We start from the raw sequence: 27,575 nt of genomic DNA, 5'->3' as shown, positions 1-27,575 counted from the left end.
AACAAAGTTCCTCAAAAGATCAATATTTTGAATCCAGTTTTGCCAAGATTAATGCTTTGTTTTAGGTATCTGGTAGCTCCTCTGGCTTTAAGGGAACTACGTACGTGGATGAAGGTAGACACGGGTGCTGCATTTTTGAACAACTGTGTAATTGCTACTTGGGTTGTGATAGCTCAGCCTGCAGGACTGTTGGATTGATGGAATGTTTTCTGTTCCCACTGCAAGTGTTAGACAAGTACTGTAGCTTTAAAATATGTATTTGTTCAGCTTTAGTTCAGTTAAATCCTGGCCTTTTTAACAGTGGGAGTTGCATGGCTGTAACAGAGAAGAAAATTCGCTGTATGGTATCCTCAATTTACTTGTTCTGGATGCTGAAACAGACTGTTGCAATTAAAAATACTAGGTTCAAAAATGTCCAGTGGCTAGACACTGTTTATTTAAAAAATGCTAGCTGTACAAAAGGAAAACAAAGAAAACTTAATTTTCCTAGTATTGATAGATGGAGTTGCCATACCGCATCCAGTGACTTTGGCTTCAATATTTAACAACAACTGTAAATAGTCATCATATTACAAGATGGATTGACATGTACAATATATTTATTAGCCATCAATTAATAATCAGAGAGATTTTTGTCCAATCTCTGGTCCTCTTAGCAGTGGGGAGAAGCAGGCAGAGGGAAGAGTTTACTTCACCTCATTCCTGACCTCCAGTTAATTTATGGAATAGATCTTCGTCCAGTGTTTCATTCTGGTCTTTGGAGCGGGTTGACAAGAAGATGTAGCCCCCAATATACTCATGGATGATTTTGCAGTCTGCGCTCAGACACGTGAAAGCAATAGATACATTCTGATCAAACTCGATTGCAACCTAAAGAAAATATATATGGCAAAATCAGGAACAGAGATAAGCTGCATTTAGGAAAAAAGAGGAAGTGTGAGAGCACAGCTGGACCACAGACATTGTGATAAAGCAGTACCTGTCTCTGCTAACCAAGAGCTGTAAAGATTTCTGGGTCTGCTGGATGTAGAGAGTGTTTAGCTGCTTGTTTCTTGATTTTCTGCTATGGCAGGGCCCTCTTGTGGTCAAAATCTTGTTGCTTGTCTAAGCAGGCAACAAAAACATGCTTTTAACTATTTTTTTCTAATGGCATATAAAGTTAACAGTGAGAAGAGCAGGAATGGCACTCCTGACTCTTTGTGCACTTAACCAATAATGTCTAATACTGTTCATTGTTACGTGCCGACCTTAAATCTGCTTTTGGGGGCCAGGTTTTGATTTCCAGCTACAGTCAGTTCTAAAACCCAGCAAACTAGGGTTAATTGCTGACTGGATTATGCCTTTTTTGGGAGGGATTTAAAGCAAACCCAACAGCTTTACCCAGCATTACAGGTTCTGGCATAGGGAGTACTGCAGGAGAATATTAGGGATTGTATCTGATCTCTCCTGGCTCCTACAGATGGATGTGGAAAACCATGTAAGCGGGAACAGTTTCCAGGCTGCTTGAATTTATATCAGGTCACACTAGTTTCAGCCCAGAAATCTACAATTTACAAAGCTGGCTTCAAGCTTTCAAACCCAAACTCTCCGGTGGACTGCTGGGCAAGAGCTGGCCCCACTGAGCAGCCTGCTTCAGGGTCAGGAGTGCCCCCGTATAAATCACACAACAGAGCTTCCTCCTCAGCACCGCACACTGGCACAGAGGAACTCACTCCGTGGCCTTGCAATCTCAGTTTGGGATTTGAAAGGCAAACTGGGTTCCTGTATCCTCAGTCTATAACAGAGACTGAATCACCACAATTTAGAGGATGATGCATGAGCTAGACTATACAGAGAGTTAAAATGAGATTTTTACTGTGACAGAGTAGTAAACATAATGAGTTGGAATTTCCCTTTGAGTCTCTGTATTTCACCCCATCAAAATCATGGGCAACTTATACAGAATAATCTTGGTAGGAACCTTTTAAACTGGAGAACTTTTAGTTTCTGAATTGTGACTAGACTCCGTTAAGAAAAAATTTAGACACATTATTTTATAACATGTCACAACACATTCGAAATCTTTTCACTCTGAGGTTTAAAAAGATTTTCTGAAAGCATCCTCCAGTGTTTGAAATGTAATGACTGAATGCAGAGAGCCGTTCCAGTTTTACCTGGCGTATTTCCCAGTTCACATTCCACTGCTTCATGTTGGAGAACCTCCATGTTGTGATAGGATCTCCTGTGGCTATATCTATTCGTATCAGCCTGTTATAGGACACCCCAAGCACATCATCCTTTTTGCTTCCTTTAAACCTAAAAAAACCCAAACAACCAACAAAGCCTTTGAGAAGATCTGGTTTGCAGTGATTTCTGTCTAGAGAAGTATTTCACCTGCCCTCCTCTGAAAGTGCAAAAAACATGGGAAAAGTCACAACAGCCTGGGATTCAGGAGAGCTTGGACCCTTCTTTAGAGTAGCATTTATTATAAAACAAAAATGTAGGCTGGTGAACCATGGTAAGATGTAAAATAATTGGGCTGAAATCTTTCCAATTCATTGTTTTCTGCTAAAAAATACTGTTCTGCCAAAATGCATGAATTTGATTATATTTTTACTGGAAAAGTGTCAACAATCTTTTTCCTTGCTTCATTTCACTAATGTTGAAACATGTTCTTCTAGTGATAGTCACCTAAATTATAGAAGCATATCAAAATAGATTTAATATTTTAAATTATATATCACATTAACTTATTGAAACAACTCTGTTAGCAATAGATGCATATTTCTGAGTATAAATCACATTACAAAAATATTAAGCCATTTTAACATTTCAACTTCTGATTAGAGATGAAAAATAAATACAAAAGTATCAGAACTTTTGGGGGACAGAAATTCCTGAGCTGGGAATAGCTAGGAAAAGATTACTCTGGTAAAGAAACTACCTTCATGTTGAAAGCTGAAAGAAATCTCATCTGTCTGCTGTTAATATTTTCAATATTTTTGATCCTGTTTCTGAACCTGCTCTCCTTAGATGAAGCTGGCCCTTACGGAAAGAATGGGACCTGGACCACAATTAGTGCCTTACTTAAAGCCCCCACTGAGATACCGCCCATCAGTCTGTAGTAATTCACCACAAGGTGTTTTACTCATGCTTACAAAATGCAGTTTAGGTGTTGGGTTTGTTTGTTTAACAGAATTAGTGCTGCCAGATAGGGCAAAACATCTATATCTATGTTAGTAAATTAAATAGTGACAGGGAACATTCCCAGGCACTGAACTCATGTCCTCTTTAATTGCTAGAGGGGTCCCAGGCAGAATTCCGGCTGCAACCAGGCAGCACTCTCTCAAATGACTCCCAGGTATGGCTCAGGAGCTGGAACATCCAAGGACCAACATGATCTGGTAGTTCACATGAGGCTACTGGGTTTTGGAAAGTCAGAGAGTTTAATAGTACAGATGTGGGCTCTTCTAAGCCAGCTGGCCTCTGTGCCAGAGAATGGTTCCCAGCTGGTTCAGTTTATACCGCAGATGATTCCCAAACAGCCCTGGAAGAGGTGTTAAGCACAACACTTAGAGGAAGGTAACTCCACGTATGGTTGTGCCAGCACTTTTCAGTTTTTTGGTGTTTTGTCAAGAAGGAAGAATGCAGGTCAGAACCCTGCCATATTCAAGAGTCCAGGGAAACCGCTGTGAACACAACAGGACCTTTCTTGTGCTGACTGCTCTTCTAGATTCACCTAAAAAAGCGATCGTGTTTGCTGCTTTCTTTATGAAATGCCAAAGAAATTATGCTCAACAAAAAGCATCTTATAATAAAATCTGATCAAATTTATCATAAAATTTAACATAAAATCTAATAATAAAATCTGATCAATCCAATGAGCAAGAGCTGGAGTGAATAAATATATCGCAAACCTGAGAATGCCACCAAAGACGTGTATTTTTTACATTTTAGTGAGTTTATGTCAGTATGGGCTTAATCCTAGTGATATGTTACTTCAGGCAAAACCCGACAGGTTTCTATGAAGGCAGACATAATGGAGAGCCTCATGCCAGGAATGGAGCTACTGACTGCTACTGCTATAGAAAAACCCAGCAGTATGGAAGTTACTGGAATTAAAAAAGGTCTGTGGGGAAAAACATGGAGAATGTTTCCAGAACAGGGAGTCAAAGAAATTCCTGCAAATCACTGAGCGTGAACATGTTATGGCAGCTTGACGTCACTGTAGTAGTGCGATTACCTTACGATGTAGTAGGATAAGCCAAACTCAGGGAGAGACTGCCATGCTTGAATAAAATGTAGCTTGGCCTCCACGAGGGGCATCTGGGATAGATTTTGGTGGGCTTCCAGAATACGAGCAGCCAACTGGGAAACACAGGAAGAGAGAAAGGTTTCCGTAAACTGGAGAACAAAAATACCCTTACTTTCACTAAATCAAACATCATTAGCTCTGATGCCATGTTCAGACACTTAATGGTCACCATTCATTGTCGAGAGCACCTGGGGACAGATCCTGAGCTATGAGGGGCAGAACAGTGCAGGAAGGTCTCAGTGTGTGGGTTTGTGCTGCACTGGGTCTAGCTCCAGCATACTGCTCTGGAGACTGTGTCCTGAGGATGGTAGGCTGAATTCTTCTGCAGCAAAAGAATTAGGTGGAGAGGAAGGAGAGGCATGTAGTCCAAGAGAGCAGGAAGACACTGTTGTTTAAGATGCAGACAGTAACTTCCTGTCCTTAAACACCTTCCTTTCTTACTCTGAAGAGACTTTCGGGGACAGCATTATCAGGAGAACATGGTGAGTGACTTAGGAGGTGGTGTGGATGTAGGAGGAGTACTCTGAACAAGTGCTGAGAGACCCACCTCTGTGTTCATTTTAAAGAAAAGGCCTCTTGCTAAATATCAAAGGGACAAATGAGTATTGCTAGATGATTCTACTGTATGGTTTCCAAATACTGCTTCGATCCAGCCTCACCCCAAGCAATCATTTGAATGCCCCATCCCCAACCCATCAAGCCATGCTCAGGATACCTGCTTGGACTTGTATTTTTTGGTATAACGCAGTGAGACAAAGCATTCTGGTTTCATATCTATGCTTTCTGGATCAGAGACACCCTGGGGAGACATGGTCCAGTTCTTCATCTTTAGAAATGAAAGGATCTTGTGGACCTCAGGATGGTAAGAGCTATCAGCCATTGTTTTGCCTTTTGAGGCTAAAATGCAAGCAGCCATCCACCGAGCATATTGATTCTCCTGCAACAAAGATAATTGTTTTATATTTTTGGACAAACCATTTATGAAGATGGCTACTGCTCACGCATCTTCCACTGTGCAGTAAAACCACTCTGGAGTTATTCCGCTTAATTTGCGTGGATGTGTAGTTACCATAGTACTGTTGTTCTTCCCTGATTGGGCTAGTTCCACCTAGAGGACTGCTTTTGCAGAATAGTTAGGTTTTAAATTTTCAGAGAAATCCAGTATTTTGGAAGAGATTATCTGGGAAATTTTATTGCATGACTATTTTCCAGCTAATGAACATTTTTACAGAATTTGGATTGATACATTTCAATATTAATTGAATTAAAATAAATAAATAAATAAACAAACCGAAATTGAAAACTACTGTAAGATCCTTATCACACTACCCTCATCTGGATGGGGAGAGTTCTAATTAAGAAAAAAGAAGAGAACAAAACCCAAACCTCCACCCTCTGAAAACACTGGAATAAAATATTGTAACCTCTTTTTACTTTTTTGATAGTTCGTTCTTTTTTTCTTTCCAGCGGCTTTACTTGGAAACTGATGATAAACACAGAATTATTGTCCTTTTGTCCCCTCAAGCATTAAGTATTTGTTAGACTACCACATCATTCTTTAATTTTACTAAACATGTATATTATAAACTCTCTGCAGCATCTTTATTTTTGTATACAAATTCTAGAACAGGCCTTTTAGACAGTCTGCCAATAAATCTGGAATACAAACTTTCCCTTGTCTTATTACTCACGTTATCGCATCTCAAATATACTTCATTCATGCCATCAGCAACAGGAATTAGTAATTTGATTCCAAACTTCTTCGCTGCAACATTTACATCTGGTACAACTTCACATCCTAGATAACAGAGAATCAGAAAGAAATTAATTTATTTAATTACCACTTCAGTAACTTTAAGTACTGATTAATACTAAGGAACAGTACTTAATGGTTGTTTTTCTTTGAGATCAAGGGCCAAGACTTTTGAAGCTTAGGTTTAATGAAAGGTCTCTGTCCTAGCTCACTGCCTAGTCTGGCTTGCCAGAGTGATGTGTGCGCTGAGCTCAAAGAGCATGTTAGTCAATGTGGAAGGGAAAGGATGCAAGTGCTCTCAAAACCTCAGCCTGATCTCAGGAAATGCTCAACACTTAAAAATGGAGAGGAACCAGTGAGATAGGCGCTTTTGGAAATTTTCCCCTAAACGACGTGAAAGCCTGCATTATATTTTCAGAAGCAACTTAGTACTGACAATCAGATGTAGATGACATCTACAACAGAGCTGGCCAGCACAGAGATCCCAGAGAACTCTGAAGACCTAGTATTTCATGTTGATGGTGCTATTAGAGGCCTTCTGGATTCAGCTGGAGTCGAGGATGCCTACAGTTCCCCTTTCTGTCAAGGGACACCAAGGCTGTGGGCTACTTGGTGAGATTCCAGCCACCCTGGAACCTAGTTTTACCATGCATTTATCTGACCTACTGAGGATATGCAGATTGGTTTGCAGAGCCATTTGTTCACAAGGGTCAATCTTCTATTTCAAAGGTTCCTTCTAGGATGAATCCTGGGCATCAGTGGTTCCCTGTCACTGAACAAATGATGTCCCTGCAGGAGTAGATGTAGATGGAGGCTGGTGTTTACTGTGGTGCTGGTGTTCACTGTGTGTACACCCAGGGTTTCTCCTCCAGAAGTACCTAAAGCTGGTTGTAGCTACGCAAATCCCCATGCACGAAAACCATAGTCCAGAGAAGGCCTTGGAGCTGTCCTGGCACAGCAGGATGTAGGTGCAACCTCTGGCATTCTTGTGGACTGCATCATCTATAATCCTCTACCACCAGTATACATTTGCCAAGGACAGAGGTGAGTACTGCTATTTAACATAGAGTAAATATATTTGGAAATAAGTGTCACACAGATCGCATTCTTTATCTGACTCATCTTTAAGTGAATTCAGCAATACATGGCATTTTATAAGTCAGGTCCAGATAATCTTGGTTTGGGCTGAGCTACTGAATCCTCTTTGTTTAGGCCTCTTCTGCAGTTGCGGTCTGCCTGCTTAGGAGTCTCAGTAACTGAAAAAGTTCCAGGGCTAAATGCTACCATGCTTGCCTTCCCAAGTCTTGCAGGGATTATCATGATTTATTCAGTTCACAAATGCAACAGAAAAAGGAAAGAAAGGAACACGAAATACCTACCTTTTAGGTTTAGTTTCTCAATAGGTTCTCCCTGTGCAGATTCCTTGTTTTTAAAATAAGATACTGAAGTGTCTTTAAAGACAAACCAATATGGCTTGATAGCTTTGAGCGACAGTTTCCTGGGCCTAAAAGAAAAAAAGAAATCACATTTGTTTATATTGAAATGTAGAAATTGCTAAGTCACTCACAAGTATTATTGTGGATCTCAAATTGCTTTGAGGTCATACGCATGGCTTCAGTTGGGTTAGTCATACTTGTGTCAGTGAGGGGGCTGGCAAGTGCCTGTAACCAACACTGCACTCAAGTTGTTCCAGGTATGGATGTGGTTTTCACCCCAGATTCTAGCTAAATCCCATCTATGATTTCTCTTGGGGTTTTTTTCTTTCTCTTCTATGAGGTTTTTCTTACTTTTTTTTTTCCCTTTCCTTCCTAATCAAAGCCATTCCCTTCTAGCAGACTAATTCTGGTTTTTACATTAACTCAGTAATGCTAATGTAACCTACTAGTTTGTTCACACGCACTAGAATTAGCTTCAGTTTTTCATAGCTCCTTATCTAAAAAATTCGCACCCGTAAAACTAACTTGTATTCATTACATTGTAAAGGAGTAGACACCACCTTTTTGGCTTTATCTGAATAGTATCTAACACAACAAAATTCTATTCCTTCACTACGTTTATAGAGGTTTTGTAGCACTCCAAGAAAAGGTGGTAGCTTAAACCATCTTCTTCCACTAGGGCAGTGTTACCTTAGCTCCTCACACATGTATATAGATGGACATAATCCTCATTTTAATTATTTTACTTAACTTCAGCACTTTGCTAATGGAAACCGATTTCTTTCATAGAGTAAATTTTAAAATATCTACTCTGGAGTTCAGAATTAACTGATAGCTACTAATGGTCAAACACAATCATTGTGCCAGCCCCACCTCTCTTTATCAGTAAGAGATAAAAATCATAATTAATTCTACTAAGAATACAAAGCCACAACAGGCAGGGCAGGGAAATAAAATCCTAGGCTCAATATATTTCAGGAGAGAAAGCCAGAGGTATTAGCAGTGCTCTAGTAGAGAAATACCTAACAACTAGCTACAAAGGTCAACAATGAAGTTAAAAAGAAGAAAAAAATTCCACTGCCTATTTAGTAATTCCCTTTAAATCTAAGATGACGGTACAAAGAGTATACAGCTAGCTGGAAAACAGTAAATTATTATGCCCACTCTCGTGTTCTCCAAAGCCTTTCTAGAAATCCTAGTTTAGAATCCTTTCTAGAAAATGGTGATTTTTATGTTTACATTAAAAAAACCCAAGCTTGGATTTTCAAAGCTGCCAAGTATGTTGGCTTTTAATTTTCCAATACAGTGACATTCTTCAAAAATAAGGGACTATAATTTTTTTAGACTAACAGTTATTTTTCTACCCAAAAAAAGTTGCTGAAAGCTTTTTGTTCTTGTTTTTGACAAAAATATTGCAATTCTCCACAATATCATCACCCACCTGAAAGTAGTATTTACCAGTGTGCTAATGTAGTGCACACTGTGAATAAAAGTGAATAAAAGTTTGCTATATGAATAGAGTCAGCAGTATGACATGCAGAGTTTGCATTTAGGTTTACAATTAAGCAAATAATTATTGTAACAAAATGTTGTTGTTCCTTTAAAGAAATGTTCTACACTTTACCTACTTTCTACAATATCTTAGGTTTAGTAGGTGATTTATCATGTATATAGGAAATTTTTCATAATGAAAAATAACCGCTGAATGCTTTTAAAAGCAAACAGCTCTACTGCTGGGGCAAAATAAACAATCCATTGTTAGAGGTAAGTAACTGACAGAACTTAAAAGGCTTACATTCCCTTTCATCTTAAGCCACCGTAGTAATTTGAATGTCAAATAAATTCCTAATTGGATATTAATAATTAACAATTCGTAACAGTTAACAACAGTTAACAATTTTCAGGTGCAGTTCTCAGTTCACTGACTACAATATGATTTGTCATCAGAAGGAATCTGGTAAATATTTGTGCAATAGAAATCTTTATATTTCTAAAACACAAAGACTGTTTTGTGATAGAAGGCATTACAGACTTGAGGTCACTGCAGTCATTAGAAACCCGTATTAGAAACAGACAGACTCCATGTTTGGTTACAAAGGGGTAACTTGTTTGTTTCTTGTGTTTAAAAAAATACATAAATCCCCAGGGTTGATTTCTGAAATTATTCTCAAGGAGAGATGAAATTTTTTTCTAGTTTTTCATTGGCAAAAAACAGTAAAATATTGAAATCAAAACTGTAGACTCTTTTGCTTAGAGTTGAGGATTGATGAGCACTAGGAAATACTAGGATATTAGTATAGAATACTAGGAAAAAAGAGCCTGATCTCTTAATAAGCATAAATACAGCTACCCCAGCACCTCAAGAGCTAGAAAGATTTGCTAAGAATCTTGCTCAGAAGCAGTAAGAGAAAGATTTGAAGAGGATATTAGGCTAGTTAGACCTATCTGGTGCATCTGTTAATTTATAACCGTAGGATCTACCGTTAGATTCGAATGAAAAACTCAAGGGGTGTCTTGTATGGTTAAGCTTTGTGTTTTGTATGTTTTACTATTAGTTTTAATAACTCACCTAACTAGCCTGAGATTATCAGCAAGTTTCGGGATGTCTGTGATGTCCTCCTATCAGGAATAATTAGGAATAATTTTAGTACAATGTCATCTGTTAACTCTGTTAAAAAATCAGGAACCAGGCAGGCTCATCAGAGTCAACGCATTTGACACAGTGAAAGCAATTCTGGGATCCGAAAGGACATACCAAAATGTTATTTGCGTTTCCACCTTCTAGTGTCACTTCCAGATTAGAAAGTGCAGCTTCTACTTCATCTACTTCTGATTCACAGGTGAAATCTTGCGCCTCTGATGATAACGATAACTTGCTTACATGATACTAAAATAAAACATCAATATCAAATAGTCAATATATCAATTAGCAACACACAATCACAGCATATGAAAATAGGCCATTTGGTCTTCTTGGTCTTGCATAAAGTGCTGCAGCACAGAACCATGTGTTTTTCACAAGGAAGCAGGTATGTCCACTATGATCTCCAGTGCAATTACTGATAACAGTTTCCTGTTTTAATTGCCAGTGTTTTTATTCCTTCCCTGTATAATTGTCCCTGTTCTGTGAGGCTGACTTAGTACTAACATTTGCATCCCTAGTACTGTCAGCTGTAAGTGCTGTCCGTACCAGGTGGAAACTTGGCAGCAAGGTTCTGTGGTGTTCCACAGTGGCAGGCTGTGAATTTTTTGGCAATTCCATTTACATTTAAAAGGAAGGAACTTATTATTAATAAACATTTGTGCCTTACTACCTACAGTCAGGGACTAAGCCACGCTAGGTCATGTTAAAATTTCTACGTACTCCATACTGTCCGTACCTTCACATTGTGCTGTAGCTTTTTTTGGTCTGTTGTGAATGTACGTATTCACGTATTAGAGAAATTTTCAGGAAGAGTATGTGAAAGGATGGTAGCTGGTATGGGAAGGAACACTTCAGAGTAATCCCCTTTGGAATAGACTGGTATCAAAGTTACATGCTGGGTAGGGTTTGCTTTAGATAATGGTAGTAAATGGTTCCATAACTGTATGTGTCAGTTTGAATAATAGTGTGCTGCTACTGAATTTAGTTGATGGATGCTGCTTATTGTTTTGTACTCAAATAGCAGACCCCCAATCCAAGCAGAGCTCTTGGCCTGTGCTCTATCCTAGTCTTGTCCTAGCTTGTGCCTGCCTCTTGTGGAAACAGGTTTTGCAACTTGGATCAAGTACGTGCCTGTAGTGCCGCAAAGATCAGCATTTCTTCCTCCGTGCAGTCGATTTCTTCTAACAGGATGGCCCAACGGGCTTGTTCATATATCTGGTTTATTCGCACTGCATCATACTGTAGCAAAAAAGAACATTGGTCATTAATGACCATCAAGATATAGATTTGTGCTCAGCTGCAGCTGATCTAACATTGGGCTGAAGCCATAAAGGTTGTTTCCTTCCTCCCCCCACCTCTGCGCTGCTCTAAGTTCCTATCCTTCTCTTGTACCAGCTCATGTGATTGTGTGTAGGGTCACAGTGGCTTGCTGATCCAACAGAAAACTAATCAGGAGTCCTTGGCTGAAACAGAAGAGGAGATGAAGACATCCTCTTTTGTGGTAGTAGGCCTTGGACTGGCTTAACTGAAATGTGAAACCACACCATGAGAGTGAAAATAATGTGACATGACTGATAAGAATGTGACACTTAACAGCTTGCTACTGCCAAAAGACAGAAACTCTTATTCCTCACTTCCCCTCTACTGCTCTTGGCTTTTTCGGTTCTGGCTCTATCTTTGCACTGCCTCAACATTTATCAGATCCTTCTGTGAGATGCTTTAATTCACTATCCATTTTTTGGATAGTGATTTTTTCATATTATCTACTTGGTTAATAAGGTGTAGTGACTCACAGAAATATTCAAGCCCCAGAGCTGGTGAAAGGTAGGTGATGGGGTGGGTAAACCTTGGAGCATGACCTCTCCCAATAGTGGTTCGCAATTAAATTGCCTGAAGCTGCTTTGGGTTATTTCATCCTATGGCTCCATGGCTGGCTGGGGCAAAGAAAGGAAATGTTTGGGCTGCTGAAGCTGAGACGCGTAATTGAATTTTAGTGGGGATGGCATTTCAACCAAAAACATGCCACCTGAACTAGAAAGTGCCCTTCTCTTTATCTGAGAGGCCTAAAATGAGATTTTTTTACAGCAAATAACAATGTGAAGGCCAAATCCTCTAAAATTCACATTTGAACTCTTGTTGATTTATACTGGTCAATGATCGTGCTTTAATTTCACTAAATGCATCGCCCAAGCCGTAAAAACACTGTCTTAACACAACCACCATGGCTGACTTTTAGTGGAAATAAAGGCAAACGAGAGGCAACTTGAGAAAAACGTTCAAGTGATTTTTGAAGACTGAGTCTTGTTTTCAAATGTGACTTAAACACTTTTGCTGAACTTTCCAAAGGTAATCACGCAATCACATTCAAACAAATTTAAGTGTCTGAGTGCTTTAGAGGGCTTCAGCCCAGAAAACCTTTATATTCACTGAAGGGCAGTGGAACGTAAATGTAATTTTTAAGTCCATTTTCAAAATTAGGCCTTATACATTTATGTCATTTAGGATACTGTTGTTTTAGTTTTCCCCTTTATTTTTCTTGTTACAAGAGAGGCAGAAAGTACACCAGCCCCTCTGGAGATCTGGATACCGCTTCTGGTGCTCTTCAGATCTCATCTTTATACTTAAGATCTCAGGCGAGGAATGGTGATTCAGTGTCCAAAGGGGAAAAGTGCAGCCCTAGCTGAGGGGAAGAAATTGAATTTGATCTCTGAAGGGCCTGTAACAAATCCTAGCTAGAATTTGGTATCCTTGTGCTATAGCTCCTTGACATGAAAGCAGGCAAACAGTGAATAGCAATAAAACCAAAGCTCTTACTTTTGGATTCAAATCAAAGAAAGTGTAATATTTAAAGCGTAACAGAAGTTGATCGTCCTCCAGAATGCCTTGTTCCATAAGTGATCGAGATGAATCTAGCCAGCTGTGGAAGAAAACAACCCACAGATTCATCTGTACAGGAAAAAAAATATCACACCTGCAGAGCTCCAATGTAATTGTGAAACAAAAATGGGAACAGCTCTAATTCCTGCAGGTCTGTGGAAAATTCACATGACTCGAGAAGGTGGAACGTTCATATGGATTTCCAGCTTTCACTGTATAAACACAATACCTATAATCTTCCTATTTTTTTTCCAACACTATTCAAGACATCAGGAGTAGATGCCAGGAACTGAGCAGTAACTAGCCGTAGGGTGACCTATGCCAATAAGATTCTTTCTTCTCCAGAAACAGGAGGTTCATTTAAGCCAGGGCAAAAGCGTGCCTGTAATATTTACAACTGCTTTTCTTTTCAGTTTTTGCTACTTTATAATTCTAGCTACTTCTGTTCTCCAGTGAAATCCAATGAAAATATTGAAGTCACTGTTAAATGCTCCACAGATCTAAAAATGGCAATCCATATTTTAATGCTAGAGAGACAATCCTCTCAAACACCTGCACCACTAAACCCCCTAGTGCTCTGTATTCTTCTATGGTGTACAATACGCAATGTTTGCTTGTGCATAATTCAGTAAGTCACCTGTTTGTAATTCATTAGAGCTTTATTGAATTTATCCACACGTGTATTTCCACTGTCCATTTAAAGCCTTTGAAGTTTGCTATCCAAGCTGTCCTTTAGCTGTGCCCACAGTGCTAAACTGCGTTTGCCTTCATCTAACAGAATTTAGTCCACAGCCTGCACAATTACATCATTCATCACTTTAAAACAAAATTGCCTAACCAAGAATGTTGAATAAGGAAAAAATATTAAAAAGAGTAAGTATTTCTGAAACAAAACCTAGATCAAAGCATGTTTTTAAGTATCAATATAGACACATATCAGGGGTTTGTTTTCAAATTCTGCTTTACACTTAAAAAGCTGGGTTAATGCTACCCTTGTTACGCAAGCTAAGAGAGATCTCAAAGAGAGGCATCTTACCCTGCATTGAGTTTGGCTTTGTCAGCTAAAGTCCGAGGCTGGTACATCTCTGCTAGTGTTTCTGGAGAACAGCTGGGATGACTGAAGGCGAGGATGCTGCAGTTCTGCTCAGTCAAGGGACTGTCGCTGAACCAAGTAATTGTAGAAGAAGCTGGTGTCCCACTGATGGGATCATAAACAGGTGTCATGGTTTTACTATATAAACCTGGACTTCCTGCAAGTTAAGAGAGTAACGTATTATTCCAGGGAAAACTGCCGTCAGACTTAGGTAGTCTACCACTTTCCATCGTAAAAGAGTAGCCCTTTTCTTCCAACAGAGTCTCCTATCTCTGCTGTTTACAGAAGGCCTTGTCCTTTCACAGGTGAAGTGACCTCAGCGACAGAAGTGCTCTTTCTTGTTCTGTGAGGTCTCTCGGTTGTGTTGGAGATAGGAAACACGTACTTTTGAGTCTTTACTTCTCGTTTTCCTTGCAGGTTGCCAAACTTGTTGAATATTTTAAGAGTGGTCTCACATTTTCAAAGAGCAGCAGCACAGTCTGTGTGCAGGGCCACAGCTGATCACCTGTTTTCTGATATGGCCTTTCTCATATCAATGGAAGGAAAAACATTAAAAAAAGACAACAGCAAATATTGATATATTGGAGATTTCAGTAACTTCTTGAAGCCCCTAATTTCAGGCCAACTGTGTCTCTCCGACTACCATCCTACATTAAACTGGTCTCCCTGGTTTTAACTGTGTAACAAAGGATTTCTTTCTCTTTTTCACTTTCAGTCAGCAGAATAAAATCATATTGATTTTTCATTACCTGATAATCCAGAACTCACTGGAGAGTTGCACAGGTTTAAAATATCTTCTGTAACTGGTTCTTTGCTGTTCTTGTCTTTTTTCTTTTTCTTTTTGAGTACATCTTCTGACTGCTTCAACAAAGAGAGTTCTTCTGACCGTCTGATATCTACAGTGGCAATTTGGGAAGTGAAGCAAGATGCAATGTTTTAAACTGAGCAGATTACATCAAAAAAAAGCCCATGGTTGTTAATGCATTTGGGGAAGCTCCATGTTGCAATCTGAATTTTATTTTTAGCAGGTTGAAAGCAGTAGCCATGGAAAATCCAGTAAGACTTTGGGCTGTGAGAGTGAGTTTTGACAGGATTTAAGTCTGCTTTTGTAGCAAGCATAACTGCATTTTAGAACACCAGGGAAAAACTTTCTCCCTAATGGCTCTGCAATGAAATGTCTAACTTACGAATAAGCAAGCATAGAAATAGAACCACTGTATTCGAAGTTTGTGCCTTTTATTTTTTACTGTATCTCAGGTACAAGATTCTGTCTTGGCTATACACTATTCCCTAACGCTCTACTGATTCAGACATGTATTATCAGTTGCAAACCTGGCACTTTGTTTCTGAAAAACACTTTTATCGTGTGGTAAGCAAAGACATTTTTGACAGTATTCACTCATGAGAACAGTTACAGGGTTCCTGTACAGACTCAATCTGGAAGAAAAATGTGGGTAGGAGTATTTAATTTGGCCAAATGTCAGTTGAACAATTATGGCATCATTTTAATAAAGACATACTATACCTTCCACAATTCACTGCCAGAAGATGAAGTTGAAAGCTGCATTGTGGTCAATATGGGGTGGTAAATTCCTTCTGAAGACGAATGTGTTAATAGGCTAAGCTTTGAAGATCTAAATTAAAATGAGGATTTGAATCCCCATTTTACCCTAAAACTGAGGGATTCTGAAGACTGTTTGCAGACTCGACTTACTCCTGTTGATCACAGGCACACAGGTCTAGCACGCTCCAAAACCTCATCTCTACTTGGAGGTGCCCCATTATTGGAAAGAGGAGAGACCTGGGGACCCAGTGCTGCAACACATTCACGGGCTTGTGTGGGGTAGTTAGGTATGCCCTGACCTGGAGATGTTTGGGCATATAAAAGTTTTGAACATTTAAAACACGCTCCTTCTGAAGTAAATACATGTAATATGTCTTAATGACACAGAATAAGCAGGACTGAGTCCTGCTCAAGGAGGACAAGGACCCTACAAGCCACCAACAGGACTTTGACTATCCAGTACTCCTCAGCTCATGGGACACTTTTCTGAGGTTGGTTTCTGCAAACCAACTGTTTGCATCAGTTACCACAAAGACTGAAAACCACTGACATGCACTGGATACTAAAACCCAGAAAATCTGTCTTTTGATCTTGGGTCAACTCAATCAAGTTTCTCCTTGAGCTAAAGAGTGTTGTCAGTAAGGACTTCACATCAAAACAAAGTCACCTAATAAAATGCTCCAACTTAGTCGCTAGAGGGGATTTAGCTTTACTTACTGAGAATTTTGCAGATGTCACTGACAGCTCTGAATACCATAGAAGAGAAGCTGACTTTCAGTCTCACAGTCTTCATGTTTGGCAAGCGAAGCCGCAGCATTTTGTGCTGAGTAGTAAAGAACAGCTTAGCATCTGCCTGCACCCCACATTTATCGAGTGTCCAGTGGGTTTTCAGAAGCCAACATTTTTTTTGCTCCCACCAAAGAGCATAGTCTGACCAATCTTGTGGTATTTCTAGGAAAACACAAAATGGTTATTAATAAACTATGGAGCAAATATACAAAAAGCTGGATTTGGAAAACAGTGCTCTGCAAACAGGAGAATTTATTTACATTAAAGCAGCAGCTACAGTTCCTGAGACCTAGACCCCATTTGCTGAATCTTTATGGCAGTCACTGGGAACTAACTTTGTCTTCCCTCAAGAGTTAACCTAGGTGCTGACTGTGGCACTGCCTTAATCTTGCACATATCCACAGGGAAAGTGCATCTCCTAAATCTGGTGCTATACATGATCCAATGCTGCTTGGATTGTGCTGGGATAAGGGTACCCACTTGGCAACTTGATAGTGCAAGCTGAAATCCTCCCACAAAATGTTGTGTGCACCCAGATAGGCACAAGTTCTTCCACAGCCTCCTGGGAAGTGCCACTGAACAGCTCATCTCTATAGTCTTAAGAACCAGCAATGAATCCCTTGAGGTCTTGGTGACACACAGCTAAGGACTGTTCTCAGCTCTTCTCTGTGGCTGCAGAGTTAGATGAACACGGATGTTCACTTGAGTGCAGCCCACTTAGGACAACTTTACAGTGGCAACATTCTTTAAATAATCAAGGAAAAGAATTACTATTTTGTGAGTAAGCCCTGTGACAATCAGCAAAGAGTTAACAAGCTCTCTAACAAATAAGATGACCTCTACCACACGGGATGCAGAAACCTGTAAGAGAAGTAGAAACTTGTAAGGGAGGTAAAACAGGCATGATGCGATACGGTACAGTTAAATCTTGTATTAGTCTGTGCAGGAGGGCAGGCTGGTGTGACTGACCAGGGACTGACAAGGGTTGCCTACAAAAACTCACGACAAGACAGGCCTGCCAAGAGATGACTGTCTTGCTTCACTAATATGGACTTGCCTGTGTTTTGCTTAAGTAAAAAATGTTTGTGTATTTTGTACTTCAAAAACATAGAGATAGAGTAAGGCTTGCTGAATCAAGAAAAGATAGATATTAAGAGTTTTGGAGGGGGAGAACAGTGGCTGTTCTCTGATTACTCTTGAGCAGTAAGTTATCCTTGACCTGAAAGGTATCAAAACCTTGACTAGGTCAGCATGAGAAGGAAAGAGAGAAAGCATTGCTGCTGTCAGTTCCATGGGGAATTCCAAGAGTAGATGACTTCCCAGATGCCAGTGATGTCTAGTAGCAGGTAAAGTTTCCGTGTGATCTTGGTCAAGTTGTTTCAGTCTTGTGCATCATTTCTCATTCCTCCTCATCAGCTCTACCAGGTAGAGGTTATTCCTCAGCGTGTCTGTAACACAGCAGAGCCCTATCCTATTTTGGAGTTTCTTGGTAAAAATTATGTCTCAAGAGAGCTGCTGACACAAATTGCTTAATTACAGATTTGCTTTCAATATTATTTAACATAGAAAGCTTTTCACACTATTTGAGTGTTAGTTATAAAAAATAGCATGAAAATTTAATCTTCTGACTCAGTGAGAACTATGGCTACCACTGGTTTGCTGGCTGAATTGTGTGTGTAGGTACACAGAAAGTTGGTAGAAATGTATCACAGATTTGCTACCTGCTTGAATGCTGGAAAAGAGATTCCTTGATAAAACCACTATCTCTAAGTAGAGCTTTTCCATCATGAAGGGTGTTTGTGTAAAAATGTCCTTTTACTGAATCAGAGCCTTTTGGAAAGAATATCTTGTGCATCTCCTTTTTGTTTCCTTCAAAACCCACATTTGAAAACAAAACCTTTCGCTTGGCAGTAAGAACTCTGAAATTATTAAGTTGCTGATTTTAAATTTCTTGATGCTGTTTTGCTGAATTTTGTTATATTTCAGTTTTTCTTTTTATTGATGCTTTTGTTATAGTTCAGTTTTTATCATCTTGTTTGTCTGAAGTCAAGCTATGTAAAAAAGACTAAAGTTTCAAGGAGTTTTTTTTTTTACTTTTTTTTGTTGTTGTTGCTGCAAATCTTATATTTCTAGAGCAATGCATAGAAATGCAAAGTTCACACTTGGCAAGTCTAATCTAGCAGACAGGTGCCTTTCTGTGTGAAGGTGGTGACTAAAGACTTCTAGATTTAAGAATTCCAGAAGAAAGAATAACACTTGAAGAACGAGTTGCATATGAAAACCCTGTGGCATTGATACAATAATCTTGTCTGTACCTATCATTCTGCAGCCTCAGAGTGCAGATGATTATTTTGGGAGGCAGCTCCATTTGGTAGCTTTGAATTAAAGAAACCTAGATTCTCTTATTGCCTGTGGTGCTGACTTGCTGTGACTGTACACGGAGTATTTTAACCTTGCATCTCCTAACTTTGACTTGGCCAGTCTCTGCTCTTCACAGCTGTTCCCTACTGGATATATACAATGCGTAACGTGGCTCAGATTTTGGCTAGAATGCCCAGGAAACAGTAAATTCCGAAGTGCCTTTGTAACAACTAATCATGTCTCTGACTGCTACAGGTGGATAAATAGGGTATTAGTTATCTTTATTGCCCCTCAAACTAGCCATAAAGTCTATCTGGAAAGGGAGTTGAATAGTTAGCGTAGTCCAATTATATTTGTCTTAACTGGAAGACAAGAAACAAAGTCAAGTTTTGTTTGCACTGTGATAGTATAGGGGCTTTAGTCACAGGGAGAGAGGGGTTCTGGCCACATAAAAACCCTGAGTCTGCAGCACCTACATGCTCGATGTACTGTTACAAAGAAGTAAGTGAGGCAGTGCCATTTCAAAATGCGCTGGAGCTTCTTTTTGTAGAGGGAAAGCTGCATGTATTATTTTAATAACACTGTGTAAATTAAACAGGTCTTTACTCACTGATTTGTTCTACTAATTTCAGCATCACTCCTCCAATATGAAGGTCCCCTGTGACCTGTAGTAAAAATTCCTTTTGTACCTCTTCATGCTGATGATCAACTGTCACCAAGAGCTCCCAGGAGTGAGACCCATATTCACTTGCGGAAATCATTTTGGAAAGGTCTATGTAAGATCTACAAAAACAAACCAAACAAACAAACAGGATATTTTTCCTCCACTCTCTGAAACAAATGCATTTCTCCATAGTCACAAAATACTTCCATGCTGCCAAGACTTCACAGCGGCCTTGGGTGGAACCTAAGATGTGTTATCTTGTTACCTCTGAACTAGACTCTGCTCTTTTGATTACTCTTGCAAGATAGGCATGTGGGATTTTCTGTTTTTATTCAGATTTCGTACCCCCTCCCAACTCAAGTGTCTCCAGTTGGGTAGATAGCCCAGTTTTACCTGGATTTCCCCACTATACAGTGGTAATCTGCCAGTCTGGACACCGTGAAGCCTGCAGTTGTGGGTGGGATCTGTTTTGGCAATCTGTCCAGTGAACAAAGGAATTTCGTTGACTTGTACACTTACAACTGTAATTTTCACTATAAATGAAAGTTCACACTTGCAATTCTGCCAGCTTGGTCCCATGGGACCCAAACCAGAGAGCAGTTTCACCTAGTTGGGTAGATGTGAGGGGAGACAAGTGACTTTACTGGCTCTCTGCCAGCAATATCCAGGCATATAACTGCAGTTTCTGCTGATGGTTTGCTTGCACAGAGATGTAGGCATGTGTCCTATCTCAGGAGGGTGAATCGTCTGAGATCCCACCAGGCTCCTGCCAGGACAGGTAAACAGTAATCATGCCAAGCCAAACTAGAGGAGATGCTCCAAGTAGAAGCTTTGCTTATCATCAGCAGAGTTCTGCTAATTACTGAAGAAAGAGCTTGTAGGTATAAGGTGACTGATGCTGCAGGAAGGATTTGTGATTTTAACCAGCGAGAGAAGATACCAGATGAGCACTCGGTGCCCTGTCAAACTGAGCCCTAAGAAACAAGCCTTTGCAGTTGAAGCATAGGCAGTACAGTGGATAACTTCCATTTATTGCAGACTTTCAGCAGTACCTGAGAACCCAAGGCACAGAGACGCAGACTGCTTCTAGCGTAAAACAGAACTAGGAGTTGTTTACGAAGAAGGCTAGAGGGGATGTAACAATGTTAACAGACTTTTGTAGATCTTTTTAAAAAGAAGTATTTAGCAATTTAAAACCTCTAGCCTAAAAGCTAGGTCAAAACCAGAAAAATCAAGGACAGTTGTCACAGGTGAGGAGTGAGAGAAGGAATGACCTTTTCTAGGACTAGTTGCAGGACGAAATCAGGCTAGCTTAGGTTACACTAATTAAGCTTAAGGTTAAATACAGCATGCCTAGAAACAGGGTGAAAATTTAAGTTCATCTATTTACGCAACTTATAATAATGAAGCTTTATGTTACCAGTTAGGCAATAAAAGAGGTTTTTAGTGACAAAAGATACTACTCCAGGGCAGAGCTCAGTTCAGTGTTCATTCTGAGGTTCCCGTCTATAGGCACAAGGAGGCTCTTGCACGTAACCAGACAGCCTGGTACAGCTTCATCTTCCCCAGACTTTCAGGTGTTATTCATGTTTTTTAACATCTTATGCTTTAAGAATTTCAGCAGGAAGACTTTTGGAATTTTGTTAAATTATGTATCATGCAGTATTTGTATTGTGGAGTACAACATAAATCAAAGTCATCTAACTATTTCAGTGAAGTTCTTTTAAATTCTGTTCTCAGAATACTAATGCTGTAGACTTGGTTCCTTGAACTCGTTTGGGCCTAGGCCGTGCCTGGTGTCAACCCTACCGATGTAAAATTCGGTATCAAAGTGATAATAGACATGTGGTGGTCATGACAGATTCTACTAATAAGGGAAAGTGATTCTAAAGGTAAAGGCAATGAAAGTGTATCTGTTAAAGATTAGATTGACACACCCCTCCCCCCCAAACGAATGAGAATATAACAAAACAATCTGTCCAGCTCAAAACCATCCTTTTAGGGGAAAATCACCTTACCAAGGAGTTTCACTAGAACTGTGCTGGGAATCTGCCCTGAAATTCTAAAATCATGATGACTTATAGACAGCCCTAACTCAGAAAACTGCAACTTCATAATCATATGACTCTGAGAGGCTAATTTACACTGAGGAACAAATGCTGCTGTTAATTAGGTTCTTGGATGTGCCAGCCTACACCTTTTCACCAAACAGTTACTAAACCAACAAGGGTTGATACTTATCCAAGAAGTTTGTTTGTTTTGCCATGGTAAATAAAGACATTGTGTCTATTTGCCACTGGAAAACACCATGGCTTTCCCGCCTCTGGCATAGAGCTGGGATTTTGAATATTTGCTGCTGTGGGCCACATGGATGTACTAGCTTAGGTGTGCGTTAGACCAGAGGGTACCGGGTGGAGGGGAAGAGCTGTGCCCCTCCTGAAGGCACAGTGTCCCAGAGACAGCTCCTGAGATGGTCTCCCAGGCAGATGAGGCTTTCAGCACAAGGGCAGTACAAGGTGTAGAGAACAATTATCGTTGTACTGTATTTGTAGCAAAACAAAAATACTCCCTTTACAAAAGTCACAATGCCACTGGTCACGCTCCTAAGCGTCAATAACAGCTTTAAAAATAAATAAATCTACAGCTGGCCTAAGCATGAGAGCTATGCGATTTCATTTCAGGAGCACGGGTATGAAATCTGTCAGAGGAACTATGCTTTTGCCTATACTTAATCCACTACAAGCCAGTATTGTTATAGAAAAGAAGTAGTCTCATCTGCCCTCTTGTGCCAGCAAAAACACTGGGGAGCTGATCTGGATTTTTTTTTCTTTTTAATTTTGGTCTAGCTTCCCAGTCTAATTCTGCATACAAATGCTTGTGCTGACATGGATGAAAATGAGCAGCCCAAGGGGTGGGTGAAACTCCTTCTTTCATTCAGGCTGGCTTGGAAAACCATGGCCTCAGTGCAGCTTATTCTGGCACTCCATCATTCCCTGAAGCTGCTCTCTTCCCCACTTCCTCTTCACACCAGGTTTTAGTTTGATGATAAGAAAACACAAACACCAGTAAATCTATCAAAGTACGCATCGCAGAACCTAGTCTCAAAAAGAGGCAAGCTAAGCAACAAGGACAACTAACCATTGCCTATTAAAACCCAAAGAAACCCAGGCTGCCAGGGCAGGCTGTGCGTGCTCCGTGTCTTAAAACCTTCAGGTCAAGACTGGATCTGCCCCAGGAACGCGCCCCAGTTCCCGGGCTCCACGTGGGATGCAGCTGGAAGGCCTGGCACAGGGAGATCAAAACGGCCAGAAACATGTCTTCAGGCTACTGCTGACTCTAGTCAGTATCTCTACAGAGTATGTTAGCCAACGCTGCTGTAAAAACAGCAGCAATTACTCTGCAGATCAAGCTCTCCGCAAATTTTAGCCCTTAGAGCCCCGAACGTCAAACTTTGCGTGGAAATACAGGAGCACGTTGGTCGTACTAGAGCAGGAAAAGATCCACTTAAAGGTAAAGGAGGGGGGTCGGACCAGAGCATGGCGTTTCCCGGAGTATTTCCAAGACAGGTGGTGCCCCGGCACCTTTCAGAAGGTAACGAGGCAAGGGGCGAAGCGGCGCCGGGCCGCGCTCCCTCCCGCACAGCTCTGAGGGCAGAGCCGGCGCCGGGGGAAGCGCCGCGCTGCCGCTGCCGGAGCGGCCCCAGGGGCAGGAGGGGGTTCCCCGCAGCGAGCGGGGATCGGAGCAAACCGCGGCGATTACAAGCGCTCGAAAATAATTGGGGGGGGGGGGGGGGAATCAGTAAACAAAGCAATCTGGCCGTGTGTGTGCCCTCCCGCCGCGTTCCTCCTCCGGCCCCTCGGCGGGTCCCCGCGCGCGCAGGCGACCGTGGGCCTGGGGGCCACGCGACCCCGCCCCGCGCCTCCCGCGGCGGCCCCACCGCCCTGCCTCGCGCGCGCGCGCGCGCACGCTGCCTCACCTGCGGTCTCCGCCGGCAACGCCGTCCCTCGCCCCCTGCCCGGCTCCCGCTCCCTCCGCCTCCGCCCAGCGTCTGAGAGACGGCGCGGGGAGGAGCGGCGCCCGGCCCGCCACTCCGGGGGGAGGCGGCCCTTCCTCCCTTCCCTGCCCTTCCTCTCCTCTCCCACCCGCGCCGCCTGCCGGCGGGGAGCGCTGTCCGCCCGTATCCTCCTCGCCGGCGGCCGTTGAGGGCCCCCCGCCCGCGGCTGCCGGGTGCCAGGCCCCGGCCGCCCCGTTCCCCAGGGCTTCTCTGCAGCGGCTGGGGCAGAGCTTGCGAACTCGCCAGAAGAGTTTGCTCACGACAGCGGCCAGCGCAGACCTGCGGCTGCTCGTGCGGCCGGTGAAAAAGCTCTTTCTGGAGGAGGTGGGTGGGCCACGGGTGAAGGCTGCCGGGGGAAGTTGATAGCTGCCCTCAAGAACAGAGTGTGGCAAAGCCGTGTCTGAAATACTTCCATATCTCCCTTTCAGGAAGTGAGAACTGGTGCAAAGATACCAGAAATACGATTTAAAAGTTAAATATTAACTTTAGGATAAGTTTCAAGTATCTGTGAGTCTACTTGAAGATGGATTGCTGTTCGAAAATGTAGCTAGGTAGTTAGAAGCCAGTCTGTAGAGACCATGGCTAAAAGGTTTCCTCCTTCTGACCTGCCTGCCTGACCTTGGATGTTGGGTGTGAGACGCATAGAAGCGCCAGTGAAATGCCCGCTGGACCCACACTCAGGCCTGCTGTAGCAAGGAGCACTTGTTGGGGGATTCCACCTCATTTATCTTTAACTGCAGCACCATAACTCCGAGGCCATCAAGGAACATTGGGTATACAGAGGATTGTTGCTTTTAGGCTGCAGTTGTTGAGAGAGTTGAGGCTACTGGGAGAACATAAATTCAGTTCTGAGAGTGCAATGCCAACGAATAGAAAAGTGTGTTTGGGATGTAGAGGCATGTTATGATGCACAGAGTAAAAGTGGGTTGAATTGACTGGAACTGGGCAAGTGCTTCTCCAAGAGGCAGATTCACAGAGAAAGCCTTTCTTGCCTTAAACTTTTGACTTGTTATAAAACACGGGGGGGGGGGGGGGGCGGGGACGACACCAAAAGAAAAAGGGGAAAGAGAAATGGAGAAAATCAAGGAAAGAGTTCCCAGAGGCTGTAGAGGTATAAAGGATGAATTTTTGACACTTCATGGGTAACAAACAGTTACTTTCATTAGAACAGAGCAGATGTGAAGTTGCTGAACCACAGATAAAATCACAGGATATTTGTTCTCTTTGCTGCTGCCCTAAACCCAATCACTGAGCTTCTTTGGCCACACTCATCTCTTCATATTGTCTGTGTATGCACCAAGATTACGTCCATATCAGACGTCCTTTGAGGCAGTGGACTTGAGAACTCATGCTTTTCAGGGCTCTCAGGCACACTTGAAGGCACAGACAGGCTTTTAATTGCCCCAACCAGACTCACCTGGAACCAGTTCCAGGAGCTCTAGTTAAGCTCAGGTTAGGTGTTCAGTCCTTACTTAAATGATGTTGTGGGTGGCCTGGTTGGTGGGACCACTGAAGAGGCTACCTTCCACTCCTGGCTTATCCCTCCATATGGAGCAGCTTTGCATTTCCTGCTCCTTGGCAGTTCCTAAACTCAATGGCTTTTAGATCTTCATACAGTTTGGTAAGCTACCTATTTATTTATTCTTTAAATGTAGGTACATATGCAGATAAGCAAATAGCTTTTCATGGAAAAGGCCATGGGGTAATATGAAGTTCAGGTCTAAGTTACTTTCAATAGCTGGAAAAGCAATTAGAAAAACTTAAAAGGCTGTTCTTGTGCCAGAATATTCTGGTGCTTGCTCTTCCTGGCTGTGTGAACTTGTTTTGTCTTACCTACATGGCTGGGATGCAAAACTAAGAAGCTTTTCCTGGTGCTCCTTTCAGCCTAAGCAGAGATATGATGCAGAGGTCCAGGGAAGCTTGTAAACAGGCAAGACTGCTGCTGCTCAGCTCCGAAACAAATCCTTGTGTTTTGTTATTTAAACAAATAGAGCATCTCTCCTGTAGCCCAAACTGCAGACCCTTGGTTAAGTTGGGCAAAAAAAGATGCTCAGGAGGTAAGAGATGTAACTAAAGGTGGCCACCAGGCTAGAAGTACTAATAAACATTGACTTTCATCTCCAGGTTGGTCTAAGCCTTGATCTTCTGCTGAGCGCAAGCAAGCACTATTTTTTCTTTTTCCTCCACCCAGTTGCCTGTGAACAACTAACTTGAGGGAAAAGACTATCAAGTTTGATGTCAGCCTTGTTCTGCTGTGCCAGGAGGGCTATGGCACATGTTCCTTCTGGACTGCTGGAGAAAACTCTCTGTCACCTATCCGCCAGATCCCTTTGAGAGGGAAATTGCACTCATTGTACACTAGAGGAGCTGGATGAAGAGGAAAGGAGCTGGAAAAAAAGCCAGAAGACAAAGAAGTTTGGGTAAGTTCTCTTTGAATCTAGCATAAACTGTTACAAGGCCTAAGTGTCAGGAAATGGGTGGATTTTCAACCAGCATTGAACCATACCCACAGCATTAAAGGCAGTGATGGCTTACTTTTGAAGGGTTGCAAAGTTAAGGTAAGTTTTGTAGGCAGCACATTCATTTTCAGCCATCTTCTGGGAGGCTGAAGATGTTGGATTTGGAGGTCTGTAATTCTCTCATCCTTTGAGATGGTGAGTGGGGAAAACTGTCATTGAGCCACAACTTTTCTCTGCTGGAGTTCTCATGCAAAAGGACAGGAAACATCCACTTGCACCTTCTTAACCAGTTTATATGCTAAACCCCTCCTCTACTCAAGAATGAGGCTTACTGGATATGGGTAACATGACTTCATGCTTGGTGTTAGTCAACTAAGACTCAACATGTTCTCTTTAGAGTACAGTGTATATTTTGAGAGCATGAGCGTGTAACATGACAAAGACAGAATAATATATATTAAGTTTTTTGTAAAAGATGTATTTCTTCCTCCAGTGTACTTTTTATAGATCCTCTGTACTTTTACGAGGCCAGTGTTTTAAATTATCACCAAGCGGGCATGTAAGACTTGCTCTATTACTTCTTATGTTTACGTTTCTATTAACAAACACAAGGTGTGGAGAAAGCATCTTCTCTTGGTAGGCCTCTGTATATCTGTTATGAACTTACCTTAACTATGGAAAAAAAAAAATCTGCTCAATAGTAAACTTCAAGCACTGTTGGGGTCACTTTAGTTCATGGATGCATCTATTCTCCAAATTCCCATGCCTATTCAACCTGCCTTACTTGGACTCTCTTCACATCCTCCGTGTTACTGATGTAATACTTCCCCCTCTCCCTAAGCAGACTTTCCTACTTAGGTTGTGTCAGGCTGTGTCAAAAGCGGATCCAGAACGGAACCGCAGGAAGGGTGGGGGAAAGTATCAACTTGTTGCAAGCCCTGTATTTCCCCCAAGTCTCTTTAGACGCTTACTCACTTTGGCTTTTCCAAGTAACTACTCATGAGAGTGCCTGGAGTTTGGAGGGCAGTAGGTGAGCCCTGAGTGTAGCCTTTGAGGTGGAAGTTGCATAAAGACATTTGTAAAGTACTTAGATACTTAGAAGGGCATCTCTAGCAACTTTGCATTTACTAAAGCCTTGAAGGTAAGAAGCTATTGTTCCTGTGCTGAGTATCTTGGCTCAGATTCCAGGTGAGGACTGATAAAGCTGAGACGAGGATGTCAGTGCCACGTCCTTGTGTCCTATAGCTGGTTGTCAGAGACCCATCTTCATGTAACAGCATCAAAACCAAACAGCAGAAATGTAAGAGAGTGGTGCCTCCTCTCCCCCTAGAGAATTTATGTTACTTTATATTGTGATTTCTGAAGCCTGCCTTTGAGACACACTAGGCAGGCAGATGATTTTTGTTGTGCTAATTAATAGTGTTTTTCATTTGCTGTAGATGAAGTAGTAATGTATGTGTATCTTGTACCCCCGCATTACTGACAAAAAAAAAAAATCATCAGTATAAACCCTGGAATGAGTACCAGGCACTACTGACAAAGCTGTAGAGAAAAGCTGATCTTTACCACAGTGGATCTGTAGGCCTC

The 27,575-nt window shown here is 41.6% G+C and overlaps 1 protein-coding gene across 1 annotated transcript; it reads right to left on the bottom strand.

The window, feature by feature from the left end:
• Positions 1 to 696: 696 nt before the first annotated feature.
• FERMT1 (FERM domain containing kindlin 1) lies at positions 697 to 19,578 on the bottom strand (the record flags this gene model as incomplete). The annotated part of the gene is made up of 14 exons (XM_081998044.1): positions 19,422 to 19,578; positions 16,379 to 16,612; positions 14,847 to 14,993; positions 14,041 to 14,254; positions 12,942 to 13,044; positions 11,259 to 11,366; positions 10,239 to 10,370; positions 10,053 to 10,102; positions 7,427 to 7,551; positions 5,986 to 6,092; positions 5,010 to 5,231; positions 4,223 to 4,347; positions 2,154 to 2,295; positions 697 to 870 (listed from the first exon to the last, which is right to left on the bottom strand). The coding sequence occupies exons 1-14, from the start codon at positions 19,570 to 19,572 to the stop codon at positions 697 to 699; spliced, it is 2,034 nt and encodes a 677-aa protein (XP_081854170.1). The 5' UTR covers positions 19,573 to 19,578.
• Between the last annotated feature and the right edge of the window lie 7,997 nt (positions 19,579 to 27,575).

The sequence above is a fragment of the Phaethon aethereus genome (genome assembly GCF_964289735.1).
Source record: "Phaethon aethereus genome assembly, chromosome: 3".
In the NCBI taxonomy this organism is placed as follows: Eukaryota; Metazoa; Chordata; class Aves; order Phaethontiformes; family Phaethontidae; genus Phaethon; species Phaethon aethereus.
This window is presented reverse-complemented; position numbering and strand designations above follow the sequence as displayed.